This window comes from Populus trichocarpa, chromosome 4 (assembly GCF_000002775.5).
Source record: "Populus trichocarpa isolate Nisqually-1 chromosome 4, P.trichocarpa_v4.1, whole genome shotgun sequence".
Classification (NCBI taxonomy): Eukaryota; Viridiplantae; Streptophyta; class Magnoliopsida; order Malpighiales; family Salicaceae; genus Populus; species Populus trichocarpa.
The window spans coordinates 20,463,776-20,490,587 of NC_037288.2; the positions used below are offsets into that span (position 1 = coordinate 20,463,776).

At 35.1% G+C, this 26,812-nt stretch overlaps 1 protein-coding gene and 1 long non-coding RNA gene across 9 annotated transcripts in view; one reads left to right on the plus strand and one right to left on the minus strand.

Annotated features, from left to right (window-relative positions):
- The window catches only part of LOC18104714 (putative disease resistance protein RGA3), a 137,675-nt gene that overhangs the window by 45,163 nt on the left and 65,700 nt on the right, over window positions 1-26,812 (plus strand). For 3 of the 8 annotated variants that reach the window (XM_052452210.1, XM_052452207.1, XM_052452211.1), the window contains one exon: window positions 10,758-11,029. In XM_052452210.1, coding sequence (XP_052308170.1) covers window positions 10,758-11,029 — 272 coding nt within the window. Of the gene's footprint in view, window positions 1-9,292; window positions 11,030-26,812 lie in introns of those variants that run through there. The other 5 variants (XM_052452208.1, XM_052452209.1, XM_052452206.1 and 2 more) reach the window with 5 other exon arrangements.
- Window positions 15,049-18,305, minus strand: LOC112327149 (uncharacterized). Its single transcript, XR_002981199.2, has 3 exons — window positions 17,799-18,305; window positions 17,542-17,597; window positions 15,049-16,314 (listed from the first exon to the last, which is right to left on the minus strand). It is a non-coding gene; the product is annotated as an uncharacterized LOC112327149 (long non-coding RNA).

The window sequence follows — 26,812 nt, forward strand, 5'->3', positions numbered from 1 at the left end:
CCAACGGTTGAAAAACTACGGGTCGACCGCAAGTTGTCGGCTGTAGTGTTGGAGAGCCCGTAAACCCGATTTTTATCGGGTCCACCTGACGAGCCAACCTCCATCCACAAATCCGGATCGAATTCCGGATGGGTCAAAGTATCGTCCCCGTATCTCTCCCTCAACCGATTATTGTAGGTCTCCTGAAAAAAAAAAAGTAATCATCATATTCAATACAATAAACATAATAACTTACATAATAACTTACAAAATAAAATGGTTGAACAAACATACCACGAAATACTGAGCACGGTTATCAACGAACTGTTGCGCCCCCTTCTAGCGATCTTGACTCCGCACGTGCGTCTCCACAAACAGCTCCATCGGGCTCGGCTCATGTCCAAGAGACGCAGCCTATAATGAAAAAAGATATATTAACAACAACTGAATTTAACGATATATTTCATTTAAATTAATCTTACCATCCGTTTCGCATGTGCAGCAAACGGAACGGAGCCACCAGTGTGAGTTGTCACCCCGCCATGAATTGGCCGATTCCGGTTGCCAGCACCGGACTGTGAGCGTCGTGTGAACCGCTCAGACGTCACGTGCTCAAGATAGTGTGGCCATATATCTTCCGGGATGTATATCGGTTTGAAATCCCTCCAAACCGCAACATCGTTCCAGCCTTGGAAACCCCTATCCCTCGCGGTTTTTTTTTGCCTTTTTCTGTGCTTCATACCAAAAATCACGCAACCTGCTTCACGCAACCAAAAATTACATTTCGAAACATAAAATTTTGTCTAAAAAATCCTGTATTGTTTTCGATCTTACCTAGTTGCCGCGTGATTTTCCCACACCCTCCTCACAACAGCGTTATGCTCAATGTCCCAGCAGAATTTGTGCTTTGTATAAATAAACAAGTTTAAATAAAAATAATAATTTATTTACAATTATATTAATAAGCTGAAAATTATAAATTAATACCAACCTCAAACCTGTTAAACCATGCATTGATTTGAGGCATCCATTCAGGATGCTTGGATATCTGACTCCATTGAAAAAATGGAATCTCCATCGACGATTTAAACGCCGATGATATTACTCGGGCGGCTTCAATGTTTGTGAACCTGAAAATAAATGAAATAAATTCAATAGTGATTACTTGATAAATTATGTTGTAATTTTTTTTTTTAAAAAACTAAAACCTTAACAAACTTACATTGAAAGGTCGTCCTTCCACTGTGCCTCGTACTTGCGGGTAAATTGATTCCGCTGCGAAGGCACGCCGCCTCTGCGCTGTGAAGTACCGCTGGAAGAGGCAGCATCGGTTGACGGCGCAGGTGGTGTAGGTGCCTCTTCTTGAGAGGCACCTAAGGAAATATCATCCTCGCTGCTAGACGAACTAGCTGCGACCGCACCTAAGCGACCAGCTCTGGTTTTCCTTCTATGCATCTACACAATTTGATACAAATAATTATATAATTAAATTCAAATGAAAAAAAAAATTCGACAGCACCTCCCCTATAACGGATACTACCCAAAACCACAAACCTGCACATATTAACAATAGCCACAACCAATTTACCCAATCTATACTAATTATTCCAACATATTAAATTACTAATTCTAAGGTAAATTCAACATTAAGAATTACAATTCAAGTAATTATTCAATAATTATGCCAATACAACAAAATAATAAATAAAAAAAAACTCTAGAATAACAATCAAAATAAATGGAAACAATTAAACACAAAGCATGCAATAATAGAGTAAAACTAATAATTATTCCAACATATTCAATTACTAATTCTACGGTAAATTCAACATTAACAATTACAATTCAAGTAATTATTCAATAATTATGCCAATACAACAAAAGAATAAATTAAAAAAAAAAACTCTAGAATAACAATCAAAATAAATGGAACAAATTAAACACAAATCATGCAATAATAAAGTAAAATTAATAATTATTCCAACATATTCAATTACTAATTCTATGGTAAATTCAACATTAACAATAAAAATTCAACAAATTAACTAATAATAATTATGCCAATACAACAATAAAAAATATTCAAAAAATTCAAAAAAAAAAAACTATATACTTTAGCAATGAATTATGCAAAAAAAACTATAGACTTTATCTACATTACAAAAAATACACCAAAACAAAAAACAATAACAAAAAAAATAGCAAAAAAAAACTATTAAAGTAAAATGAAATAGAGAAAACACTAACCTTTTAAACTGATGAAGATGATGAAGAAAACTTACTAGAGATTGGAGGTGAAAGCTTTGAAGAATGGAGAGGAAAAAAATCAAAAGCTTAAGGTGAGAAACGAAGGAGAAGAAAAAATGAACTGAACGGGCGGTCACTTGAACTTATATGGCAGTTTTACCGACGGCTTCACCGACGGATATAAAATTAATTATTATTTTAATTTATTCCGTCGGTGATGTGCTAAAAATCCGTCGGCAAATTTTGAATTTCGCACCAAAATTTTTAATGACCCTCCATATTTTTTGTTGTCCGTCGGTAATTCCGTTGGCAATATTACGCGGTCAGAGGCGCATTTAATGCGCAACCCTTTGAAATTCGCGCAGTCCGTCGGTAATCTTGTCGGTAAAAGTAAACCACCGACAACTTACCGACGTATTTAAATTCGTCGGTGTGTCCGTCGGTGATCTGGTGGCATTTCAAGTAATTATTTTCGAACTCTCTGTGAAACACCGATGGAATTAGTCCGTCAGTGTTGCCGTCTGTAATTGGGTGGCATTTCAAGTAATTATTTTCGAACTCTCTGTGAAACACCGACGGACTTAAGGCCGTCGGTGATATGGTGGCATTTCAAGTAATTATTTTCGAACTCTCTGTGAAATGCCGACGGACTTAAGGCCGTCGGTGTGGCCGTCGGTGATCTGGTGGCATTTCAAGTAATTATTTCATGTCACAAAATATATTATCCATCATAATTGTGGCATTTCAACTAATTATTTCAAGTGATAAATATTTTGTGTTTCAAAATATATATATCATTCATAATCTAAATTACATGTAAAAAAGGGTTTTACATAGGGCTTCATTTTGGTAGTTAGTCATAATTTTCTTCTTCTTCGTCATCAATTGAATTGTCATCACCTTCATCGCAATCTTCAATATGAATATCATCTTCTTCATCGATATTTGGTTGTCCGCTAGAGCTCAAAACAAAATTTAACTCATCTGCATCAACATCAACAAGACTATCATCGAAAACACGAAAATTTGAATTTTCTTCCAATTCAATCGAAGGAGCAACTCGATATGGTTCAACCACCTCACTAACTTGAAAGACTTCATCTCGCACACTTGTGTCTTCGTTCTCATCCTGAACAACCTTGACACGACCCCGGGGTTTCGTTTTTAAAACGGACAACCAATCCACTCTTGATCGATCCTTTCTAAATGAAGGGGTGTATGTGTAATAAACTTGTTGACATTGCTTTGCGAAAACAAAGACATCGTTTATGTTGTGGAGTCTAGCTTTTGAGTTGATTTCGACCAGACCATAGTGCGGATCAACTCTGATTCCTCTGTCAGTCGTGTCATACCAATAGCATTTGAATAAAAACACTATATTCTGCTCGTTATGATATTGCAGTTCGACGACCTCTTCTAATCTACCATAGTAGTCAACTTCTAACTCACTACTAGTGGATCCCTTAACACAAACACCGCTGTTGTATGTCTTTCTTCCTTGCCCGTATTCTTCAGTATGGAAAACATATCCATTGACAAAATACCCGTTGTAGCACTTACATTTTCTTTCAGGCCCCAGGCTTAGTAAAGACAATGACTTAGGTGCACTCCTTCCCATTTGATAAACCTTGCATGTAATGTACATCAATAAACAGTAAATGAACGAGAATCTCGTAATGACATGCATACGTACAGTAATTTTGCAAGTTATAATGAGTTTGTGATAGTGCTTACATGTGTTCTGAACCACGTGGCAAACTTCTCATCTTGTAATTGAAAGATCTGGGATTCAGTCAGCTGTGAGTTATTGGAGAGCAAAAATTGACGATGTTGCCTGCAAGTGATAATGAGTGTATGATATTACAATATATAATTAACAGTATATTACTAACAAAGTTTAATTAGTATAAACTTACTGAATAAAAGGTCTCAGCTCATCACAGTTAAATAGAACATAGTTGTGTGCTTGTTTGAACTCTATTTCCGACAAATATCTTCCTCTTACGGCATTTTTAGGTGTGAGTCGTCCAGTATTGGAGAATATTGACAAGTTCCCACTGGAAGGCACTTCACCGCCATCATCATGCCGTAGAACGCGATTGATTCTCGTTCTCAGATGAGGTTCGAAATAGTACGAGATAAATGTTGAGATCTCCTCAACAATATAGGCCTCACATATCGAAGCCTCAACATGCGCCTTGTTCTTAACCTTTTTCTTGAGATTAAACAAGTACCTGCATTGAAATATTAATCAAGTATTTTCAATTAAGAAAAACATATAAAATACTTTAATATATGAATTACATTGCAATTGTAATATCTAACCGTTCGAATGGGTACATCCATCTATATTGGACCGGTCCTCCAGCTTTTGCCTCGAACGGTAGATGTATAGGGAGATGCTCCATTGAGTCAAAAAATGATGGAGGGAATATCATCTAAAGTTTGCATAGTGTCTCGACGATATTCGTTTGAAGCCTCTCAATGTGATCAACATTCAACTTGCTGGAGCATATATCTCTGAAGAAATGACTGATCTCCGTGAGTGCATCCCATATTCCCTTTGGCAACAAATCACGAAAAGCTAATGGGATGAGTGTTTGCATAAACACGTGGCAGTCATGACTCTTCATTCCATATAATCTGCAGTCCTCTATATTAACCAGCCTTGATATGTTCGATGCATGTCCATCCGGAAAACGCAGACTCTTAAGCCATTTGTAGACTAGCAGTTGTGCGTTTTTCTCCAACACGAAGCTTGCTCTTGGTTTTGCAACCCGTGACTCATCATAAACCAACTCCATATTTTTTCGGTTACAGTATAAAGCTATATCCAATCTAGCCTTGAGGTTGTCCTTTGTCTTCCCCTTTACATCCATGACGGTGTTGAAAATATTCTCAAACATGTTCTTTTCGATGTGCATGACGTCAAGGTTATGGCGAAGCAGATTGGTCTTCCAATAAGGAAGCTCAAAAAAAATACTTCGCTTTACCCAATTATGGGTCAAACCAAAACCAGGAAGCTTTTGCTTTCCTGATTGAAGGCCAAACACAATGTCACCGTACTCTGAGACAACATCATGCAATTCTTCACCAGAAAGACGCGTGGATGCAACATCTTTTTCAACTCTGCCAACAAAAAAATCTTTTCTGTTCTTTCTGTACCTGTGATGAAGTGGCAAGAAGCGACGGTGACAGTCAAAAAAAGAAGCTTTACCTCCATTTGCTAGCGTGAATGCCTTGTTGTTTTCCATGCAGTATGGACATGCGAGTTTTCCATGCGTGCTCCAACCAGAAAGCATTCCATAAGCTGGAAAATCATTGATAGTCCACATCAATGCCGCCCTCATAAGGAAATTTTGTTTCCTCGATATATCATAAGTCAGAGCTCCGGAGGACCACAACTGCGCCAACTCATCAATCAACGGTCGAAGACAAACATCTATATTCCGCCCCGGGCTTCTTGGACCGGGTATGACAGTAGATAAAAACATGAACTCCGGCCTCATACACATTCCCGGTGGCAAGTTATAAACTGTGAGTATGACCGGCCAACAAGAATAAGGAGCAGCAAATGACCCAAATGGGTTGAATCCGTCTGTACACAACCCAAGACGCACATTCCTTGATTCAGCTGAAAAGTGAGGATGAACACTGTTAAAGCGTTTCCACGCTTCGCCGTCAGAAGGATGAACCATCACTCCATCAACCGCATGGTGTGCTTGGTGCCATGTCATGTGCTCAGCAGTCCTTGGTGACATGAATAACCTCTGCAGTCTAGGTGTGATCGGGAAGTATCTAAGTTTTTTATATGCTACTAGAGTCTTTCCCCTACCAGTTCTAGGTTTGTAATGGGAATGCCCGCATGTCATGCACTCGGTCATCTCAGCATTATCAAGGTAGTATAACATGCAGAAGTTAGGGCACATGTCAATTTTCTGGTATCCTAAACCGAGGGGTTTCATCATGGACTTCGCAGCATAGAAGTTCTCTTTCAGCCTGTTCCCTTCAGGTAAAATGCTTCTTGCCCATTCAATAATCTTGTCATACCCGGCCTCACTCAACCCGTGATCTGACTTGATGGTGAACACCTGTGCTACGGCCGATAATTTACTGTGGTTCGTGCAGCCATCCCATAATGGTTCGTCAGAATCTTTCAACAAATCAAAAAACCTAGCTGCATCTACATTAGGTTCTTCTTCTATGATTGGACATTGACTGCCATTACCTTGATTCATTTTCATTGCATCAATAACCATATTTCTGTAAGGATTAGTGTTGTCATTTGCCGTTTCATGCACGTTGCTAGCACTAGAAGTAGACCCAACCACTGTTTCTTCCATTCTCCTCTCACTCTCGCTAACAAATACTTCTCCATGTGCATACCAACACTGGTAATTCTCCATAAACCCTTTGTGTAGAAGATGCATCATTACAACATCTGGATGCAGATACTTTTTATTTTCACACTTCCTGCATGGACACCTAATACCGCCTCCAGTAAAATTTCTGGGAATAGATGTTACGAAATTAATAAAACCCTGAACCCCATTACAATAATCCATCATCCGCAATCCTTGGGGTGAATCTCGATACATCCATAAACGATCATCCATGACTTATATCGAACCTCTATAAAATTATGATGACATCATGTATTAATTAACTAAGTTAGGTAAATAAACTTGTACAAATATTACTTTAACTCGAGATTATCCAACAAACCAATCACAACTTCTCATAAATATTAAATATTAATTATCATTTATCAACGTTCATACGAATTAAAAAATATATATTTACAGAAATTACCACTCCGCAATACCATTGATAAAACTTTAAACGGGCCCATTAAGCAAGCTATTAATTATTTCAAAATAGCACATGTAATTCGGTAATTCCATAAAGAAATAACAATTTACAAACAAATACAATCTTACAAAATCTAAAACAAACCATAACAGGTACAAAATTATACATTCATATACTACAAGTTTGTTTGAGAAATAACAATAAAACATGTACATCTACTAACAAAATACATATACTTAAAAAACAATAAAATTGACATTTAATTAAATGTTAAAATTTAAAAAGATATAATTACTTACAAAAATTGATAAAATCCGTCGGTAAATCAGAACACGCGCGGATGCTGTGACCACAAAACTTCAAGAAATATAACTTGTTGTGCTGATATGAGGAAGATTTTTTTTTTTGGGGGGGGAGGGGGGCTGGTTGTTTGCAGATGGGGAGAGTTGGGATGAGGAAGAAGAAGGAGAAATAGGGGATGAGAGGGTCGGCAGAGCTGTCATATATTAACTTTTTCCGACGGTTTTACCGACGGACACTCCGTCGGTTATTACGCCGGTGATTCTGACGGAAACATAGACATGTCACCGTACGGATCTGCCATTTCAAATCCCTCGGTGAGTCCGTCGGAAATTTAAACGGCGAACCGGTCACATCACTTTACGGGCACTGTACGGGCAGTCGTTTTTGAATCCGTCGGCGATTCCGTCGGAAACAAATAACCCGCCAAAACCTCCACGTCAGCGACCCGCCTTTTTTTAAATTCGGAAACTTTTCCGTCCGTAATTCAGTCTGTAAAATACCGACAGAAAATTTCCGTCGGTATTTACCGACTGAATTACGGACGGAAAAGTTTTCGTCGGTTTTTACCGACTGAATTACGGACGGAAAATGGCCGTCGGTAATTTCGACCTCAAAATACCGACAGAAAATATTCCGTTGGTAAATCCGTTGGTATTTAGCGAATTTCTGGTAGTGATATTTTTTCAAACTTTACTATAGACCGCATGGAAAGACACCTGTAACTTGTCCAAGAATTTTCAAAAGTATTGAAAGGAAAACAGGCAACAGACTAACCAGCCAACTAAGGAGAGTAGTGACAATGTGCGCAAATGGAACATAAAGAAACGAAGAATGGTTAGAAGACACAAATAAGAGCAGAAAAAGAGAAACATGTAAGCCAACCAAATGGGAAATTTCACCAAATAACTCAATTATATTGGAAAAGGGTCAAGAGACATAAGAGCACCAATACCAACTGACGACAGTAGCTGCAAAAGCTTTTTTTTTTTTTTTTTTTATTTTTTATTTTTATTTTTTGCAATCTTTTTCTCTAGTCAAGTTAAAAAGCCAACCCCCAGCAACCCTGTAAACACCATGCACCAACAAAAAAAAAATAGATATGGACAAATAATACTATGAATTTGAATATTGTTTTTTTTTTTTTTTGTAATTTTCATTTGATTTTTAAACTTTTACTTTGTATGATTTCACCATTTTGAGTACAAATTAAATCTCAATTGCTGGAGTACTTTTTGTAGATGTTTTGGCTACAATCTTGTTTATTTTTGTATTTTAAAAACGTTTTTGAAAAAATTAATTTTTATTTTATTTTATTTTATTTTAAATTAATATTTTTTTGTGTTTTTAGATCATTTTGATGCGCTGATTTCAATAATAATTTTTAAAAAATAAAAAATATTATTTTAATATATTTTTAAATAAAAAACCACTACCTTTGAAGCCTTTCAATACAATGCTTAATCCAACCATCCCCCTTACAACTTTATAGCGGGAGGTAAACCTTGTTTTTCCTTGTAAAGATATGAAATTTAAACTGTATCTACCTTTAAATCTAGCTTTCAGTGGGGAAAATTTATACGGAACGTGACTTTCACTTCTTTGGTTACTGTGGGGGTACATTTATGGGTTTGCCTGCTTCGACCACTTTTTTTTTTATTGCTTATCACTTTCATATTCTCCTGTTGATAATGCAAGTATTCAGCTTTGAATCGGTTCCTCATGTTCATGATCAATAGCTTTGAATCGTTTCCTCCTGTCGGCATGATATTTAGTATAACCGTATAGTATAAAAGTTATACCAAATACCATGCCGACTTTTAAACTATACCAAATACCATGCCGACAGAGGCGTACGTGGAATTTTCTTAGCCATGGCATGACAACTTGACAGTAGTGGTTCGTGGAAGATGCTTCTAATAGCCATCAATCAATTAGGGAGGAAGGGAACCTCATGCAACTATGCTCTAAAGTTGAATGTATCTCATCATTCCAAAACTCCATACTTGTCTCTCTTGTGCTCAAAATTTCTTCTTTGATTTCCACAATAATAATAAAAAAAGAGAATATGGCAGCAGAGCTTCTTCTTACGTTTGCCATGGAGGAGACTTTGACAAGGGTAAGTTCCATAGCTGCTGAAGGGATCAGACATGCCTGGGGATTGGAGGGGCAGCTGCGAAAGCTCAACCAGTCTTTGACCATGATCCAAGCTGTGCTCCAAGATGCAGCCAGAAAGCCATTAACAGACAAGTCTGCGAAGCTTTGGCTGGAGAGGCTACAAGATGTAGCTTACGATGCTGAAGATGTTCTAGACGAGTTTGCTTATGAGATTCTCCGAAAAGACCAAAAGAAGGGAAAGGTACGTGACTGCTTTTCACTCCACAACCCAGTTGCATTCCGTTTGAATATGGGTCAAAAAGTTAAGAAGATCAATGAAACCCTGGATGAAATCCGGAAAGATGCAGCCGGATTTGGGCTTGGATTGACATCTCTACCTGTAGATAGAGCTCAAGAAGTTAGCTGGGACATAGATCGAGAAACAGATTCCTTCCTTGACAGCTCAGAAATCGTAGGAAGGGAGGATGATGTTTCTAAAGTTATGGATATGCTGACTAGCTTGACCAAAAACCAACATGTCCTTCCGGTTGTCCCTATTATGGGGATGGCTGGCCTTGGAAAGACTACTGTAGCAAAAAAAGTTTGTGAAGTAGTGAGGGAGAAAAAACATTTTGATGTGACTTTATGGGTTTGCGTTTCTAATGATTTTAATAATGTAAGGATTTTAGCAGCAATGTTGCAAATGATTGACAAAACTACGGGTGGGTTGAACAGTCTTGATGCAATTCTTCAAAACCTTAAGAAAGAGCTGGAAAATAAGACATTTTTTCTTGTTCTTGATGACGTGTGGAATGAAGACCATGGTAAGTGGGATGATTTGAAGGAGCAACTGTTGAAAATTAACAGCAAGAATGGGAGTGCTGTTGTTGTTACAACCCGCAGTAAGAAAGTAGCAGACATGATGGAGACTTCTCCGGGGATTCAGCACGAGCCAGGGAGACTATCAGCTGATCAATGTTGGTCCATTATCAAGCAAAAGGTGATCAGGGGTGGAGGAGCAACAATAGCTTCAGACTTGGAGTCTATTGGAAAAGAGATTGCAAAGAAATGTGGAGGGATTCCATTGCTTGCTAAAGTTTTGGGAGGAACTCTTCACGGAAAGCAGGCACAGGAGTGGAAGTCAATTCTAAACAGTAGAATTTGGGATTCTCAGGATGGAAATAAAGCTTTGCGCATATTGAGACTCAGTTTAGATTACTTGTCATCGCCAACATTGAAAAAATGTTTTGCATACTGTTCCATTTTCCATAAAGATTTTGAAATTGGAAGGGAAGAGCTGGTTCAACTTTGGATGGCTGAAGGTTTTCTCAGGCCATCAAATGGGAGGATGGAAGACGAAGGCAACAAGTGTTTCAATGACTTGCTTGCAAATTCCTTTTTCCAAGATGTTGACAGGAATGAGTGTGAGATCGTAACAAGTTGCAAGATGCATGATCTTGTGCATGATCTTGCATTACAGGTCTCAAAATCAGAAGCGTTAAATCTGGAGGAGGATTCGGCTGTTGATGGTGCATCTCATATTCGTCATCTAAATCTCATGTCTCGTGGGGATGATGAGGCAGCATTAACAGCGGTTGATGCTAGAAAATCGCGTACTGTTTTCTCAATGATTGATGTATTCAATCGGTCTTGGAAATTCAAAAGCTTGAGAACTCTCAAATTGCGACGGTCTAACATCACAGAGTTACCAGATTCAATTTGCAAGCTGAGACATTTGAGATATATTGATGTTTCGGACACTGCTATCAGAGAATTGCCAGAATCCATCACCAAGCTCTACCATTTGGAAACATTAAGATTCACTGATTGCAAGTCACTAGAGAAGCTTCCCAAGAAAATGAGAAATTTGGTCAGCTTGAGACATCTCCATTTTGATGATCCAAAGCTAGTGCCAGCTGAGGTGAGACTCTTAACACGCCTTCAAACTCTGCCTTTATTTGTTGTGGGTCCAAATCATATGGTTGAAGAGCTGGGATGTTTGAATGAACTAAGAGGAGCATTGAAGATATGCAAGCTTGAGCAAGTTAGAGACAGAGAAGAAGCTGAGAAGGCAAAACTGCGTGGAAAAAGAATGAACAAATTGGTGTTTGAATGGAGTGATGAAGGTAACAGCAGTGTTAACAACGAGGGTGTGCTGGAAGGCCTGCAGCCTCACCCAGACATAAGAAACATGACAATTGAGGGTTATGGAGGTGAAGATTTCCCATCATGGATGTCTAATTTGCCACTCAATAATCTGACGATCCTTAGTTTGAATGGTTGCAGCAAGTGCAGACAACTCCCAACACTTGGATGTCTTCCTCGTCTTAAGATTCTAGAGATACGTGGAATGCCTAATGTGAAATGTATAGGCAATGAGTTCCCTAGTAGCGGTGGCGGTGCAGCAGTATTGTTCCCAGCACTAAAAGAACTCACTCTATCCCATATGGATGGTCTTGAAGAATGGATGGTACCAGGTGGAGAAGGTTATCAAGTATTTCCTTGTCTTGAAGAGTTGAGAATTTGGAGATGTGGAAAGTTGGAAAGCATTCAGATATGTGGTCTTTCATCTCTTGTACAATTTGACATTGGATTATGTGATGAACTGAGATATTTGTCTGGTGAATTTCATGGCTTCACGTCTCTTCAAAATTTAGAGATACGGGGTTGTTCAAAGCTGGCATCCATTCCAAGCGTACAGCACTGCACAGTTCTGGTGAAATTGGGTATATATGACTGCCCTGAGTTGATGTCAATTCCTGGTGATTTTCAAGAATTGAAATATTCTTTGAAGGAATTGTTTATTGAGGGATGTAAATTGGGAGCTCTTCCAAGCGGACTACAATGTTGCGCATCTCTAGAGGAATTGTGGATATGGGATTGGAAGAACTGTCTTCTCTTCGAAGATTAACCATTCAATCATGTGATAAGCTCATCAGTATTGATTGGTATGGTTTACGACAATTGCCTTCTCTTGGTCATTTAGCAATCATTGGGTGTCGGAGTTTGAGTGATTTCCCAGAGGATGATTGCTTAGGCGGCCTCACCCAACTGGAGGAATTGAGCATCGGTGGTTTCTCAGAGGAGATGGAGGCTTTCCCTGCAGGAGTTTTAAACTCAATCCAACACCTCAACTTGAGTGGGTCCCTCAAATACCTAAGGATATATGGATGGGATAAACTGAAGAGTGTACCCCACCAACTTCAACACCTCACTGCCCTCGAGGAATTGTTTATACGGTATGTTTGGTATTGCGGTAGCTGTTGTGGTTGTGGTTTAAAAAAAGTTGTTTTATAAAAAGTATTGAAAAAATAGGTGTTTGGTTAAAACTGTGTTTGAAATTGAGGTTTAAGAAAAAGTAGTTTAATGTGTTTGGTTAAGAATGTTTTTGAAATTGAGGTTATAAAATAATTTTTTAAAAAATATATTAATATTGATGGTTTTAAATTTAAATATTGTAAAATTAATTACTCTTATTACATCATGAAAAAAATAATACTTTATATAAAATATTTTTTATTATTCCATTAAACTATTTATAATTCCATTACGTCCAAAATTCAAAATTCATCCGATAAGAACTACAGTTTTCATAACTTTTTGAGCGTGTAATAAAATTAGATAAAATATTATCAGATATAAAATTGATATTACTATGCGCGTAAATTTAATTCACTCTATACTAGTTTTTCAAGAAAAAAATATTGTTCACATCCCGAATGAATTTAATTCTCTAAACTAGTTTTTTTTTTTAAAAAAAAATTAATACAATTAACACACTAAAAAAAAAAAAAAACCGCGAACAGTGCAATTCACAATTGAACAGCAATGAATTGCACTGTCCGCAGGTTTCTACAGTGCATGCAAAGCAGGTTTTCGTTGCTTTTTTCTTTCCAGCATTTTAAACGCAAAAAACATGTGGACCCCATGCACAGTAAAGTAAGTTTTCTAATTACCAAACGGCTGCGGACTGCGTTTTAAATAAAACGCAGCCGCAGCCGCATAGACAAACAACCTCGTAGTTTCAACGGGGAGGGATTTGAGGAAGCATTGCCAGATTGGTTGGCCAACCTTTCTTCTCTTCAATCTCTTCATATTTATTTTTGCTACAATCTCAAGTATATGCCAAGTTCAACAGCCATTCAACGCCTCTCCAAATTAAAGCAATTGAATATTTGGGAATGTCGACATCTATCAGAAAATTGTAGAAAGGAGAATGGCTCTGAATGGCCCAAGATTTCTCATATCCTAAGAATCTATATAGAGGGCAGACATGTACAGGTAAGTTGGGGTTTTAATTATTCTGTTACTTTGTAGTATGCAGAGGAGAGAGAACCAATTAAACTTTCTCTAATGATTAGACTTCATTCTTTTAAAAATGGTTTCTTTCTCATATCCCAACATTCTTTAGAGTAATATCTTATTATCTTTCATTATGTTAAAAAAATTTATATTTAAAAATTATAACCATGAAATCAATAATTTAAATTAGACTTTTACTTCTTCTTTTTTTAAATTGCATAATCATTTCATGGAGTACCCAATTTTAACTTACTTCATTTCATTTAATAACAACCAATAAGATTATTACAACTGAGATTACTAACCAACCACTTAAAGCTCTTTAGATTTAAAAAAGAAAAAGGCAAACAAGCTTTCGACACTAACTTGGCCAATTATAGTTTTCAAATTAATGAAAGCAATAATTAAAACATTCAATTTAAAACATTTTATAAAATAAATGATTTGTTTGTTTTTTTCTATCTAAACCTAAATTTTAAACATTCTTTTATAATCTAAATTTGATTCCGTGGAATATTATGTATCAAAATATAAAATCAATAACCAATTGATAAAACTCACATTAAAATAGAGGCATTCATCATATTCATATGAATTTAATGATGATTTAAAAATTATAACCATGAAATCAATAATTTAATTTTGTTATTAAACTTTCACTTTTTAAAAAATTGCCTAACCAATTTTAATTTAATCGATATATATCATCCTGCATTTTGCAGTTTAACGTTGTTTTTCTTTCCTCCACTAATTAACAAGAAGCTGGCTGTTTTAACTATTGTATGTGCAGTGGAAGCCCATAAACTGAAGGAAGTCATGGAATGGTTATTCAAAGCTTTTGCAGAATAGTGTTTGTCAGTCTAGATGGTGGATAAATGTGTGAATTCACCAAGATAGAAGAGCTTAATATGGGCATGGATGTGAATTTTTATCTGCATGCAGTGCAACTTCTATTACTTTATATTAGATTTTGTTTCTTAACATGTAAGAATTCTATTTTTATGAGTTTATATATGCTGATAAATGTTTTTCAAAGCTGAATTTTCTAAATGTAGAGTGACCATTGTTCTTGATGGATAGATGGTTATGCTGATGTACTGCAAATTTCTTAAGATCTATTCTACCTTCTGTCTTGTAATTCTTCCTTCTATCTCTGTCAGTTTTTTTCTCTTTTAAGAATTTAAACAGCTGAAACAAGTCATAAAGGCCATGATAAGAAAAATGGTTCACTTCACATGAATGAGTCTATTCAAACATTGATAAGTGACAGAAATCTCAAAGTGAAAGCACATGAATCTATAGAAAGGCTTTGGAAACCTCTGGCTTCTGTTGTCCACCTTGTATTGATCACTCCAAAGAGACAGAGGTTATTGCTTAGGAACAGGGATGGCTAACTGATACGATCACAATTTCAAGAACTAAGGCTTTATAACTACACTACCTGAAAAAGAACCACAAGTATTACAAGGATGATCCCCATCGCCATGGTACTGCTGTGGTAAAATACCGAAGACCTGTTCAAAGTCGATGCACGCTCAGCATAATGACACCCGAGATTAAGAATGTCAGACGATACAAGAAATTAAATTGCAGAACAATAGCAAAACAAATTGCTAACATAAAAATGAAGTACCAAAAACTTGACATGTTACTCCTGAAAACAACAGGTAGAACAGAAATGGTAAAACCAACCCTCTTCAATCGACAGCTCAAGGGTTTCTGAGGATACACCAGCCATTCTAATATCTAACAACTTGTGGTCAAAAGGTGACATGGATCGAGCCCATGTAGAAAGGAGCCTGGAAGATCCTTGCATGTTAGTTGTGGCTTATAAAGGGGAACACAATCACTCCAAAATTGCATTTCAATCTCCCAACATGATGCTTCGTATTTAACAACCAAATCAAACCATAGGACAACCGTATTTTCCAAGCTAGAACTGTTTGCACCTGCAAAGTAAGTTTCTTTCTTCTGCTCCATGTTCCCTTCAAAAAAGATCTCATGATTTTTAACTTCTAGGTTATATGCTTCTTCTTCATCAATGTCTAATTGTATATGTGCTCTCTCAAGATTTTCTAATAGAGGCTCATTCGCTTCATGCATAACTGAATTTTTCTAGTTTGGTTTCCCAATATCTTTCACCTCAAAAGAAAGAATCATTTAACCAGGAGTTTTGTCATATGCCTTATCAAATTTACATAAACAAATATCACAACAAAAGCATATGTGCTGCACAACAGGCTGCAAATAAAAATATAAATTTGGTTTAAACCTTCTTATTGAGCTCAAAGCAGAAAAGATAAAGTTTTTGAAGAAAAATGCTGCAAATAATGGTTCCAAAAAAGAACTTGAGGAATGAACAACCAAACTCACCAAAATGCACAAAGAAACTTGAATTGGCAGCTCTTTTAAATTCTGTTTCCAGCAGCATCGGTACAGAAGTTCTTCTCCATTACCAGTATCACACGTCCATAAAAAAGCATTAGGATATAAACCCACAAGAAGAGTGTATTTCAGATTTGGTTCCAGAACAGTGAGAGAGGATGGTATTACTTGGCCAGCACCGTAGACTATCAGCTGTAAATAGATGCATAGAAATCCATAAGAACTAGTTTCAGTCAATACTTCACATGAACAAAGAGTATGTCGCACCTCAACTGAATCGATAATTAAAAGAGATGATTATTGTAATAAAAGATGATTATGCATGCCTTCGTTCCTGTATTACTTGAATATGAATAGCACTCATATTGTGAATATTGTAGAAACCATGTACAAGTCCCATTTTTTCTCTACTCAATCGATATCATCCTGCATTTTGCAGTTTAGCGTTGTTTTTCTTTCCAAGACTAACAAGAAGTTGGCTGTTTTAACTATTGTATGTGCACTCGAACCTCTAAGACTGAAGGAAGCCACAGAATGGTTATTTAAAGCTTCTGCACAATAGTGTTCGTCGGGCTGGATGGTGGATAAACATGTGAGTTGAAAAGTTTTCTGTTGTTTTTATGAGATAAGTATATTTGATAGAAAGTAAGAAAATGCATGGATCTGGAAGCTTATCACGAAAATAGAAGAGCTTAATGAGGGCATGGATGTGAATTCTTATCTGTGTGCATTGTAAATTCTATGATTTTATATTAGATTTTGTTTCTTAACATTTAAGAATTCTACTTTTGTATGTCCATAAATGTTTTTCAAAGCTGAATATTCTAAATGTAGAATGACCATTGTTCTTGATGGATAGATGGTCATGCAGTTGCACTGCAAATTCCTGAAGGATTATTCTCTCATCATGGATAGGGAGAGATTTCTGTGGAGGGGACTGGGAGGGTTTTCGATGCAATTCTGCTACTGCTACTGCTACTGGGAGGGTTACTGGTTTGTTGTTTCAGAGACCTAGGAGGGACAGTGGCGTTTACACGAGGGGCGTTTTCTCAGCTTCTCTCGGAAAATAACAGGCTGGGAAATAACAAAAAAAAGTGAAAAAGAGAAGAATAAAGGCCTCTTAAAAAACCTGATTATAGGGCCAGAGATCGCTAACAGAGCACCAACATAAACAACACCTTGCAAAGTTGTAAATCTAGTGATGAATAGGATGCTGAGCCAGCGAAATGAAACGAAATGTTGGAAAAAAAACAAAAATGGTAAAAGAGTGCATGCACAATGTATAAGACAAAACAACTGCGGCAGCAAAAAAAAAAACACAAAAGGAACTGCTTCCATGGTAAAAATGAAGGTCTGGAGCATAACAACTGTGTAGAAGCAAACTTAAAAGAAAGATGGATAAGAATTGAGTAGATGTACCGTCGGATCCTTGAAAGAAGACCAAGAAGCTGACTGAGGAGAGAAAGGGCGTGATCCTAGCAGAGTTGACAGCAAAACAATAAGGCAAGTGATAGATGTTCGACAATACAAATCAGAAAACAAAGGTGAGGGAAGAGGAAAGAAGAGTAGAGCATAAGAAAAGAAAACAACACTAAACTAAAGAAAAGTCAGCAATCGTATAACTGTAGACAACTAGAGAGAATGAGGGAGAGGGAACCAAGAGAGGAGGTACATACATGACACCGACTGACTCCAAGTCAAGATTTGCTAGAAATTAGTAAACACATCAACGTAGGCCAAAATCTTCAGCATCAGCATGTGATGCGACCCCTTCGTATATGGTCACTTTCTTCTCATATTTAATGCCACAACGCAAACACCTCAGCCTTGTCAGAAGCTGTAAAGACAAGAATCTCCAGAAGTGAAACCACTTTCTATTTCCTGTCCAAACAAAGGAAACAAATCAATTTATTAAGACATGAATCATGTGTAATCACTTTTCATATAGGAAGCATATATATCGAGAACAATATGCTTAAGAAATTCGTAATTTGTGCCAATAAAAAAATGTGGCAAAATCTATATAATATGCCTAGCAAAGCAAGCTATTATATGGTCAGTTCTCTTTTTTAAAAGTGTAATGGAAGAATGGAGCCTGCTGGAAAACAGGGAGAATCGGATTGGAGTAAGATACATGGAAGATGAATGTGCATTTGAGAAAACATAAGCTGCACAAAATGCAATATTCCAATCCAGTTCACAATAGACCCGACTCAACAATCTCCCCACCCTAGTAAACCGGTGAGAAAGGGGGGAAAAGCAAAACAAAAAAAACACAGTTACCAAATCAACAAAGGGAAGAAAAATTGAAAGCAAAAGGGCTAGAAAGACCAGACAACCATGTCCATGGGACATGAACACCATGACAAAAGTATAAAACAGATCTTGATAAATGAAGCTGTTAATATATCAGAGATGAAGCTGTTAAAACCAATGTATAAGATGCCAAATCTTCTAGTGAACCTATCAAAACAATAAAAAAAACCCAAAGAAAAAAACACCAAATAGGGATTGCAAGAGCAAAAAATAACCAAAAGCCAAAATAGATGCAGAGCAAATAGATCAAAACAACCGATACAGCCACCGCCCAAAAACATTCAACAAAGATTAGCAAAATCAATTGTCACAACCATACTCACAATCGAATTAAAAAATTAACAATGAACAGAGATTGCCAAGAAAAAAAAAAATAAGAACCAAAGCCAAGAACAGCATAGAGAAAACAAAAAAAACAAATCCAAAAAAGAAACCGAGAGAGCACACAACCACGCTTTTCAGGAAAAAAAACAACTAACCATCCGTTACTCTATTAAAGAACAAAATCAGACAACTTGACACGATAGGAAAGAAGCTAATTAGGGCAGTAGCTATGATAGCCAAAGCAAACATGGCAGCCCATCCTAAAACGAAATGAAATAAAGTGGTAAGGGTGTGTGGGAAATAAATAAAAAAAGCAAATCAAATGAAACTGAAAATATGCTGCAAGTTAGAAAAAAGGGTGAATCTTAAGGATTTAACAATGGAAGAGAAAGATAGGTGGGAAGGAGAACGGTGGTTACACTCTCAGAATTTGTTAGAGGAGGGGGGAAGGAGGAAGAAGGAGAGCATTAGGGAGAGAATCTTGGAAAATGTCTGTCATTCATTTCTCATGCCTTTCTGTTCTAATGATCAGGGAATAAAAAGACAAACTTCACTTCCTTCCTATTGCCAGCGTGACACTCCACACCTGGCCATTCTTCCTATTTCTAGCTATGACAATACCCCCTCCATGACCATAACCTTGTCCTCCAGGTGAAATTCAGGAAACCTCAAGCACAATTCATCAGCATATTCCCAGGTTGCTTCTGTCAAAGGTAAGTTCTTCCATAAAACTAAGAGCGGAGTAACTGCAGCATTCCCTCTTTTTACCATTCTTCTATCAACAATTTTGCAAATTTTCAGAATAACTCAGAGTGCTTCGATTTAAGGCATGCTAGGAAATGTGGTTGTAATTGTTTTTTTAAATTTTTTTATTTAGAAATGTATTAAAATTAATTTTTTATTTTTTAAAAATTATTTTTGAGATCAATACATCAAAATCATTCCAAAATATAAAACAATTATTTTTTAATAAAAAAATTGAATTTTTTGAAAATACAGGTTGACCCGCGTTTCCAAACACTCTTTTAAGGGTTTGATAGGGTATCTTTTTAATTGAACTTGAATTTTTTTATCATCTATTTTTTTTCTCAAGGTTAAAAAAAATAATTTAAGATAAAAGTCATGTTATTAAACTTTATAGAGTCCATAGACATGTTCACAAGTTTGGTTGATTGACCTAGTTCGTGAGTTTGATAAGTTAAACTTTTTTTTCAATTTTATTTTATTTTATCCTTAAATATTGAGTTAATTGGGAATTTAGTTTCATAATTGATTTCTTTTTGCTTTCTATGAGGTTATCACGATCTAAAAAAATCTCAGTATTGGGTTGATGTTCAATTTTACGATTGTTTATTTTTGTTATCATATAATTAAATAAAAAATAGTTTTTTAAAAATAAATTATAATCTTATTAGAGTCCATAACTCGGTTTGCAGGTTTGGAGAGTTTACTCATTGTCCGGATATTCCTTTTTTCCTTTAATTGTTCTAAATTTATTTATTTTTTAATTTTTTCCTTTAATATTAGACTGGTTGAGAAATAAACTGAATGATTTATCTTTGTTTATTTTCTATAGTGTTATCATTGTCTTAAATAAGTGTTTATTTTAGATTGATGCTTAATTTTACAAGTATCTATTTTTATCATACAATTAAGTAAATATTGTTGATTAAAATATTTATTTATTAAACTCAGTAGAGTCTATGACCCGGTCGTAAAGGGACCAAGATGTCATTGTCTCAATAATTGTTTTTAAGTTGTCATCTTGAAGGGTTTTTTTTTTTTAAATATAAGTCATGTTTTTATTAGTTATCAAAATTACATTTGGACACATGAAATTAATTAATTTGAATCGGGCTACCTCCCACACGATTTAATTGATAACTCGAGTTAAGTAAAGAGTTGAGATGAGAGGTTTAAAGATTCATCTACTTGACCAAATTTAATAATATTATCAAAAAATTCTTAACACTCTTAATAATTTTTTCATATTTAAACAAAAATTAATCCAACTCACGATATTGTACATGCCAATGAACAAGTTACTAGCTAAGCTAATGTATTAAGCTTTAATATATTGTTGTAAAAAATAATTTTTTTAAAAAATAAAAAATATTATTTTAATATATTTTTAAATAAAAAAATATTTTAAAAAACAATCACTACTTCAAAGTTTTTAAAAAAAACACCTCGGCTATAATATAATATCATTTGAATATCTTCTAGGAATAGAAAAAATAGGTACTTTCTAATATATATATATATATATATATATATATATATATATATATATATAATATTGGCAATATTAAAAAAACAAGCATCCATAAAAAAAAAATTATTTTGAAAATGGAGTGATATGATTAAGATAGTGTTTATTATTGTAGTAGCGATTATTTTTTAAAGTATTTTTTACTTGGAAATAGATTAAAATAATTATTTTATTTTATTTTTAAAATTTATTTTTGACACTAGTTCATTAAAATAATCTAAAAACTCAAAATTTAATTTAAAATGAAAAAAAATTAAATTATTTGAAAAGTGTGGTCATCATTAATCCTCAATTTTTTTTTAAATGAAATCATAATCTTAAAATATAAAAGAAAATATTATAAAATTCAAAACAACATAAAAAAATTAAGGGAGATTGGCAAAACATGAAATTTCAAGCCTAATTTTAGAATTTTCATGTAGCAGATGATGGTTCTCAATAGAACTGGCCTAGGAATCTCTTATAAAAACTTGAATATAATTCAATAACACCGCGGGTGCCGTGCGACATAAAGAATGGTATAGAGTCCATCAGTGAACAAAGTATACCGAAGACCATCCTTTATTTAGTAACATCGTGTGTCCATTGAAACGGCACAGCTTCATCAATGGCCCTCGATCACTAAATATAGGCAAGCTTCTAAACAGGGACTGAGAATATGAGGGGTGTCATTTCTGCTGGAAACACACTGAGGCTTGCATCCAATTGGCATTTCCCTTCAGAAAGCACTTAAAACTCCTCTTTGACCAGAAAGCATAAGAGCACATCCAGGGTGATAGAATTTTAATTTTATGTTTTTGGGTTTTAGAGGGAAAGAAGAAAAAAGGAAACCTGTAATAATTTTTTTTTCTTCCATTCAATTCATTTTGGTCATCATCTGTGTTATCTGAAGGTTGTCAATTCCGTTTCGGTAGGTGTTTCGTTTTTTCAATTGGAATGGAATGTTTCAGTTTCGGAGTGTTTCGGCGTGCTGTTTCGGGATTGTACTGTTCATATATATATATATATTTAACAAACATAATTCAAATTCAAGATAAATTAATTATAAATTATGCAATATAAACACAATGCCAAACAAATATAATTTTAAAATTTAAAATATTTCTAAATAGTCAAGATTAAATAGATCTTTAACTTAAAGTAATTCAACTTAAACAAAATATCAAAATATTATGAAAGTAAAATGTTTTAACACAAATATTTTAAATATAAAGTTAGGTCAATGTTATGAAGGCTAATGGAATCTAAAGCATCCCTTGTTTAATTTGCTCAAATTCCTACAAGGTATAAACATGAAAAAAACAACATGAATATAAACCATATATATTAGTGATAAATCTAATTTTAAAAAATTAATATCATTGTTAATAAAAATAGTAATAATAATTTTCAATATTATTATTAATATCATTGTTATAGAAAATAGTAATGAAAAAGAGTTTTTTATAATTGGATGGTTTAATTAATTAAATTGAATAAGGTTCAATTTGATTCAATGGCTTTTCAAGAGCGGAACGGAACATGTGGAATGGAATCGGAACGTTCCGGGCGGAATTTAGCCGAAAAATCCGGAACGGACCGAGATTTAAAATGAGATGAAATTTGTTCCGTTTTGTTCCGTTTTTTGAATTGGTATGGAATGTTTCGGCCATTCCGGGCGGAACGGAACGGAATTGACACCCCCCTGCATGAAACGTAATACTAATAGGTACGCCTGATTCGTAGCATCACAGTCAACCATGCCTGATTTGTAACGATCACTCCTGGCTACGGCAGATTTTTGTAAACTTGGCATTCATTTGACAATCCATATATTTTCTGTCTCTTTTCTCGGTAAGTTTATGATGCATTTGAATTCTCCCTGCAGTGTATGCTCCTGTCACAAGGCATCATAGGCTCAAGCTTTGCTATCATTCTTAAACTCAAACTAGAGTCGGAGGTACTATTTTTCCATAGAATGAACTAAGAGGAGCATTGAAGATATGTAAGCTTGAGCAAGTTAGAGACAGAGAAGAAGCTGAGAAGGCAAAACTGTGTCAAAAAAGAATGAACAAATTGGTGCTTGAATGGAGTGATGATGAAGGTAACAGCGGTGTCAATAACGAGGATGTGCTGGAAGGCCTACAGCCTCACCCAGACATAAGAAGCTTGACAATTGAGGGTTCTGGAGGTGAATATTTCTCATCATGGATGTCTACTTTGCCACTCAATAATCTGATGGAGCTGAGATTGAAAGACTGCAGCAAGTGCAGACAACTCCCAACACTTGGATGTCTTCCTCGCCTTAAGATTCTAGAGATGAGTGGAATGCCTAATGTGAAATAAAAGGCAATGAGTTCTATAGCAGCAGTGGCGGTGCGGCATTACTGTTTCCAGCACTAGAAAAACTCACTCTATCCAGCATGGAAGGTCTTGAAGAATGGATGGTACCAGGTGGAGAAGTTGTTGCAGTATTTCCTTGTCTTGAAGAGTTGAGCATTAAGAAGTGTGGCAAGTTGAAAAGCATTCCGATATGTCGTCTTTCATCTCTTGTAGAATTTAAAATTGCAGGATGTGAGGAGCTGAGATATTTGTCTGGTGAGTTTCATGGCTTCACGTCTCTTCAGATTTTAAGGATACGGAGTTGTCCAAAGCTGGTATCCATTCCAAGCATACAACACTGCACAGCTCTGGTGGAATTGGATATATCTTGGTGCGATGAGTTGATCTCAATTCCTGGTGATTTCCGAGAATTGAAATGTTCTTTGAAGAAATTGGATATTTGGGGATGTAAATTGGGAGCTCTTCCAAGCGGACTACAATGTTGCGCATCTCTAGAGGAGTTGATAATATGAGATTGGAGTGAGCTTATCCATATCAGTGATTTACAAGAATTGTCTTCGCTTCGAAGTTTAACCATTTCATCATGTGATAAGCTCATCAGTTTTGATTGGCATGGTTTACGACAATTTCCTTCTCTTGTTCAATTAGACATCAGTTGGTGTCCTAGTTTGAGTGATATCCCAGAGGATGATTGGTTAGGCGGCCTCACCCAACTGAAGGAATTGAGCATCGGTGGTTACTCAGAGGAGATGGAGGCTTTACCTGCAGGAGTTTTAAACTCAATCCAACACCTCAACTTGAGTGGGTCTCTTGAATCCCTAATGATACATGGGTGGGATAAACTGAAGAGTGTACCACACCAACTTCAACACCTCACTGCCCTTACTTGCTTGTCTATAAGGGATTTCAACGGGGAGGAATTTGAGGAAGCTTTGCCAGAATGGTTGGCCAACCTTTCTTCTCTTCGATATCTTGGGATTGAGAATTGTAAGAATCTCAAGTATCTGCCAAGCTCAACAGCCATTCATTGCCTCTCCAAATTAGAGACATTGCGGATTTGGGGATGTCCACATCTTTCAGAAAATTGTAGAAAGGAGAATGGCTCTGAGGCCCTGTTTGTTTGCTGGAAAGTAGTTTCTTTTTGGAAAGTGAATTCCAGGGAAAGTGAATTCCAGAAAAGTATTTTCCGATGTTTGGTAGTGTAATGGAAAATAAATTGGAAAACATTTTCCAGTGTTTGGTTGTGTCATGAAAAATGAGCTGAAAAATAACTTATTAATGTTTTATTTTTCTCAAGTTTATTAAAATAATGAGGAACAAATCTTATAAATTAAAAAAGTTGAATGGGAATGAAATTGAAAAAAAAATATAATTTCATAAATTATCTCAAATAAAATAAATAATAATCAAAATAATAGAGATCAAATCTTAAAAAAAAAGGTGAAGAAATTAAAATAATAATAATAATTAACATTTCATAAATTATTTCAAATAAATTAAGTAACAATCAAAAGAATGAGGACCAAAAATTTCAATAAAAAAATGATAAGGAAAAAGCAAATAGCAATTATAAAAATAAGGACCAAAATTAATATAAAAATTAAATTTTAAGAGATGGAATTGAAAAATAAATATTCAAAACAAATTATATATAGCAATCAAAAGTTTGAGGATCAAATTTGATATAATCAGCAAATAATAACATTTCTAAATTTTTCACAACTTCCGGAAAGTGTTTTCCGCCCAAATTTTCCAGGAAAACACTTTCCTGAAAACCAAACCAAATTTTCCTTTGACTGGAAAGTGTTTTCCGTTGACCAAATTTTCTAATGGCAAACAAACACAGGAAAGTTTGGAAAGTGGTTTCCTGGAAACCACTTTCCGGAAAACAAACACAGCCAAAAGGGAAACACTTTCCTGGAAGCCAAACCAAATTTTTCTTTGACTGGAAAGTATTTTCCGTTGACCGGAAAGTATTTTCGTTGACTAGAAAGTGTTTTCTGTTGACCGGAAAGTGTTTTCCGTTGACCAACTTTCCTAATGGCAAACAAACACATGAAAGTTTGGAAAGTAATTTCTCGGAAAGTGAATTCCGAGAAACAAACATGGCCTGAGTGGCCCAAGATTTCTCATATCTCAGAAATCATAATAAAGGGTACACGTGTACAGGTAAGTTGGTATTTAAATATATTTTTTTGTTATTTTGCATGCAGAGGATTTTTTTTCTATTATAACCTAAATTTAATTCCGTACACTATCACATGGCATTATTAACTACCAAAATTATATTTTCATGGCTAAATTACTTTTCTACGCATGGAATAATTTAATCAAATAATTAAAAGAGATGATTATTGTAATAAAAGAAATGATATTTGTTTTTTCTATTATAACCTAAATTTGATTCCATGGAATATGTTGGACGGACACTATCGCATGACATTATTAATTATCTTTTACTATGTATCAAATACTTGTCAATGATAAAATCAATAGCCATCCAACATTTTTTAAATAATCATTTATTTATTTTAATTATAATATAGAAAATGTTTTAAATTAAAGAAACTAGTGAAAGAGTGAAGTCTAATTGCTTTTTTTATTATAACCTAAATTTTTTCTATTTGTTTTTTCAAATTATATCACATGCCATTATTAACTACCAACATTGAATTTTGATGACTGAATTAATCTTTTTATGAATAAAATTAATCAAAATATTTTAATAATGATAATAAATTTCCTTTTTTGGAAGGCAGCTAAATTGTTGAAATATGATAATGATTGGTTCCACTAGTTCTTAGCTGTCATTTTTTTATTTATTTGAATTCCTTTAATTTTGTGGCTGGTAAATAACTTATTTGCTTTGAAAGATGAATATATACTTATCAATTATAAAATCAATAGCCATCCAACATTTGTTTTTTCAGTCAGTATTGTGATATTATTGTTACAAAGTAATATTGCAAAAACCATGAAGTAATATCATTCTGCATTTTGAAGTTTAGCGGCATTAATCTTTCCAAGACTAACACCATGTTGGCTAGCTATTTTAACTGTTGTATGTGTGGTAGGAACCTCCAAGACGCCATGAAATGGTTATTTGAAGCTTATGCATACTACTGTTTATCGGGCTAAATGGTGGATAAATGTTTGATTTGCACAGTTTTCTGTGGTCTATATGAAATAAATGTGTTTGTCAGAATATACAAATGGATGGAGCTGATAGTTTTTCTTTACGAATCAAAGTTTTGGTCCAAATCCAACCTAAATTAATATAGATATATAAAGAAATGTTATAAGGGAATTACTTTTCTCTTTTATAATTTTTATGGTCATCATAACCCTCTTCTCATCAAACCAAGAATTTAAGTTTATGATCTTCAGTTTTTCGGATTTAAGAAAAGTGAAAGTAGCAAGTAAGTGATTCTCTCTCTCATGTTACTTTTGATTATG